The sequence below is a fragment of the Natrix helvetica genome (genome assembly GCF_964273705.1).
Source record: "Natrix helvetica genome assembly, chromosome: Z".
NCBI classification, from domain to species: domain Eukaryota; kingdom Metazoa; phylum Chordata; class Lepidosauria; order Squamata; family Natricidae; genus Natrix; species Natrix helvetica.
In genome coordinates this window covers 140,067,181-140,069,941 of record NC_138554.1, presented here as the reverse complement: position 1 = coordinate 140,069,941, position 2,761 = coordinate 140,067,181, and the positions used below count along the sequence as shown (strand labels likewise).

The 2,761-nt window shown below is 49.7% G+C and overlaps 1 protein-coding gene across 1 annotated transcript in view; it reads left to right on the top strand.

Annotated features, from left to right (window-relative positions):
• LOC309401618 (kinesin-like protein KIF9) overlaps positions 1-1,945 on the top strand; it is a gene marked incomplete at its 3' end in the record, with an annotated part of 13,808 nt that extends 11,863 nt beyond the window's left edge. The window contains exon 11 of the mRNA XM_081970685.1: positions 1,910-1,945. Coding sequence (XP_081826811.1) covers positions 1,910-1,945 — 36 coding nt within the window. The remainder of the gene's footprint in view (positions 1-1,909) is intronic.
• Positions 1,946-2,761: the final 816 nt, after the last annotated feature.

The following is a 2,761-nucleotide window of genomic DNA, read 5'->3' as shown; positions in this document are numbered from 1 at the left end:
GAGTCGTCTGGTCACCGTTTGCAGCCATTCCGGCTGGCTTCCAATAAACAAAGGGGGGAGCCTGATTCTCTTAACGACCATGTGATTCGCATAACGAGCATGGCAAAGGCCATCAAAAGGGGCAAAGCTCACTCAGAACTGTCTTGATTAGAATGTACATTTTCCCAGTTGTGATCGTAAGTCAAGGATTACCACTAAAGACCAAGGGGTTTATGTTTAAGATGGGGGGGGGCACAGGGACTACCCAGGGCAGTGGTCTTTCTATTAGGGGGACTCTTCCCCCATCCCTCCCAGGAAGTAATTTGGGCATATCCTAGATCCATTTGCAATTTTTTTTTTTTATTTATCTCACTGTTATTATCTTTCTAAATAACAGAAGGTGGTTGAACGTACCAAATTCTCCTTCCTCTTTCCTCCACAACAACCTTGTGAGGTGGGTTGGGATGAGACAGAATCACTGATCCAAAGTCATCCAGCCGGATTTCGTGCCTAAGGTGGGGCTAGAACTCCCCGCCTCCTGGTGATTGGCCCAAAGTAAAGCACCTGGCTTTCATTCATAAGGCAGGACTAGAACTCTCTGTCTAATGGTGATTGGCCCAAAGTCAAGCACCTGGCTTTCATTCGTAAGGCGGGACTAGAACTCTCTGTCTAATGGTGATTGGCCCAAAGTCAAGCACCTGGCTTTCATTCGTAAGGCAGGACTAGAACTCTCTGTCTAATGGTGATTGGCCCAAAGTCAAGCATCTGGCTTTCATTCGTAAGGCAGGACTAGAACTCTCTGTCTAATGGTGATTGGCCCAAAGTCAAGCACCTGGCTTTCATTCGTAAGGCGGGACTAGAACTCTCTGTCTAATGGTGATTGGCCCAAAGTCAAGCACCTGGCTTTCATTCGTAAGGCGGGACTAGAACTCCCCGCCTCCTGGTGATTGGCCCAAAGTAAAGCACCTGGCTTTCATTCGTAAGGCAGGACTAGAACTCTCTGTCTAATGGTGATTGGCCCAAAGTCAAGCACCTGGCTTTCATTCGTAAGGCGGGACTAGAACTCTCTGTCTAATGGTGATTGGCCCAAAGTCAAGCACCTGGCTTTCATTCGTAAGGCAGGACTAGAACTCTCTGTCTAATGGTGATTGGCCCAAAGTCAAGCATCTGGCTTTCATTCGTAAGGCAGGACTAGAACTCTCTGTCTAATGGTGATTGGCCCAAAGTCAAGCACCTGGCTTTCATTCGTAAGGCGGGACTAGAACTCTCTGTCTAATGGTGATTGGCCCAAAGTCAAGCACCTGGCTTTCATTCGTAAGGCGGGACTAGAACTCCCCGCCTCCTGGTGATTGGCCCAAAGTAAAGCACCTGGCTTTCATTCGTAAGGCAGGACTAGAACTCTCTGTCTAATGGTGATTGGCCCAAAGTCAAGCACCTGGCTTTCATTCGTAAGGCGGGACTAGAACTCTCTGTCTAATGGTGATTGGCCCAAAGTCAAGCACCTGGCTTTCATTCGTAAGGCAGGACTAGAACTCTCTGTCTAATGGTGATTGGCCCAAAGTCAAGCACCTGGCTTTCATTCGTAAGGCGGGACTAGAACTCTCTGTCTAATGGTGATTGGCCCAAAGTCAAGCACCTGGCTTTCATTCGTAAGGCGGGACTAGAACTCTCTGTCTAATGGTGATTGGCCCAAAGTCAAGCACCTGGCTTTCATTCGTAAGGCGGGACTAGAACTCTCTGTCTAATGGTGATTGGCCCAAAGTCAACGTTCGTGCCTAAGGTGGGGCTAGAACTCAACGTTTCCTGGCCCAAAGTCACCCAGCCAGCTTTCATGCCTAAGGCGGAACTAGAACTCCCAGTCTACTGGGAGTTTCTACTATACTATTATCCATCTCTAGAATACGGGACTGGTTTTGTTCTACATCCGTAGGGTCCAAACTGGTTTACACCCCCACCCCCCAAGTAACCGGATACTCACTTTCTTGGCAGGGTTCACAAACGGTGTTGGTGCCCCCACAAGGCACCCGTGCCCCGAATCCTGGGGGACACAGGGTGCAGCACTCCCCCGACGAAGCCACCTCCCCGTTCTCGCAGCCTTGATGCGCCAGAAGCTGAAACCAGAGTCAGATCCGAGAATCAGAACAGGAGCTAAGAATCGGGGTTTGCAAACTCCGTAGATTTCCAACCTCTTGAGATCCTTTTCTCTCCTTCCCAACCCTTAAAACCCCAGATGGTGAGAAAATGGAACAGGGTGACTTTAAGAGGCATGGACTTCAACTCCCAGAATTCATAGCTGTCTGGGGAATCCTGGGAGTTGAAGCAGCGCAGGTGGGAAAACCCGGAAACTCTGCTGCACAAAAGGAGCTGGATGAAGGCAAAGAAGAGTAATAGACATCATTGGAACTCACCACCTCTACACAACTACCCTGTGAGGTGGGTTGGGGCTCCAAGGTCACCAGTTGGCCTTTTTGCCTAAGGTGGAACTAGAACTCCCAGTCTCCTGGTGATTGTCCCAAAGTCACCCAGTTGGCTTCATGGCTAAATCAGGACTAAAACTCACCATCTCCTGGTTTGTAGCCCAGCACTTCTCTCTTGCCACATCTTTTGCCAGACATGCCCCCCCCCCACAAAAAAACTATTCCTCTTTCAACCCTCGCCCCCCCCTCCATTACCCAGCCGCATTGGGAACGATGGGCGTTGTAGTTGATTGCCCCCCAAATGGGACTGGTGAATTTCTTCCATTGCAAACTCAGGGTGGGGAAAAAGTGCTTTGAACCCTCCT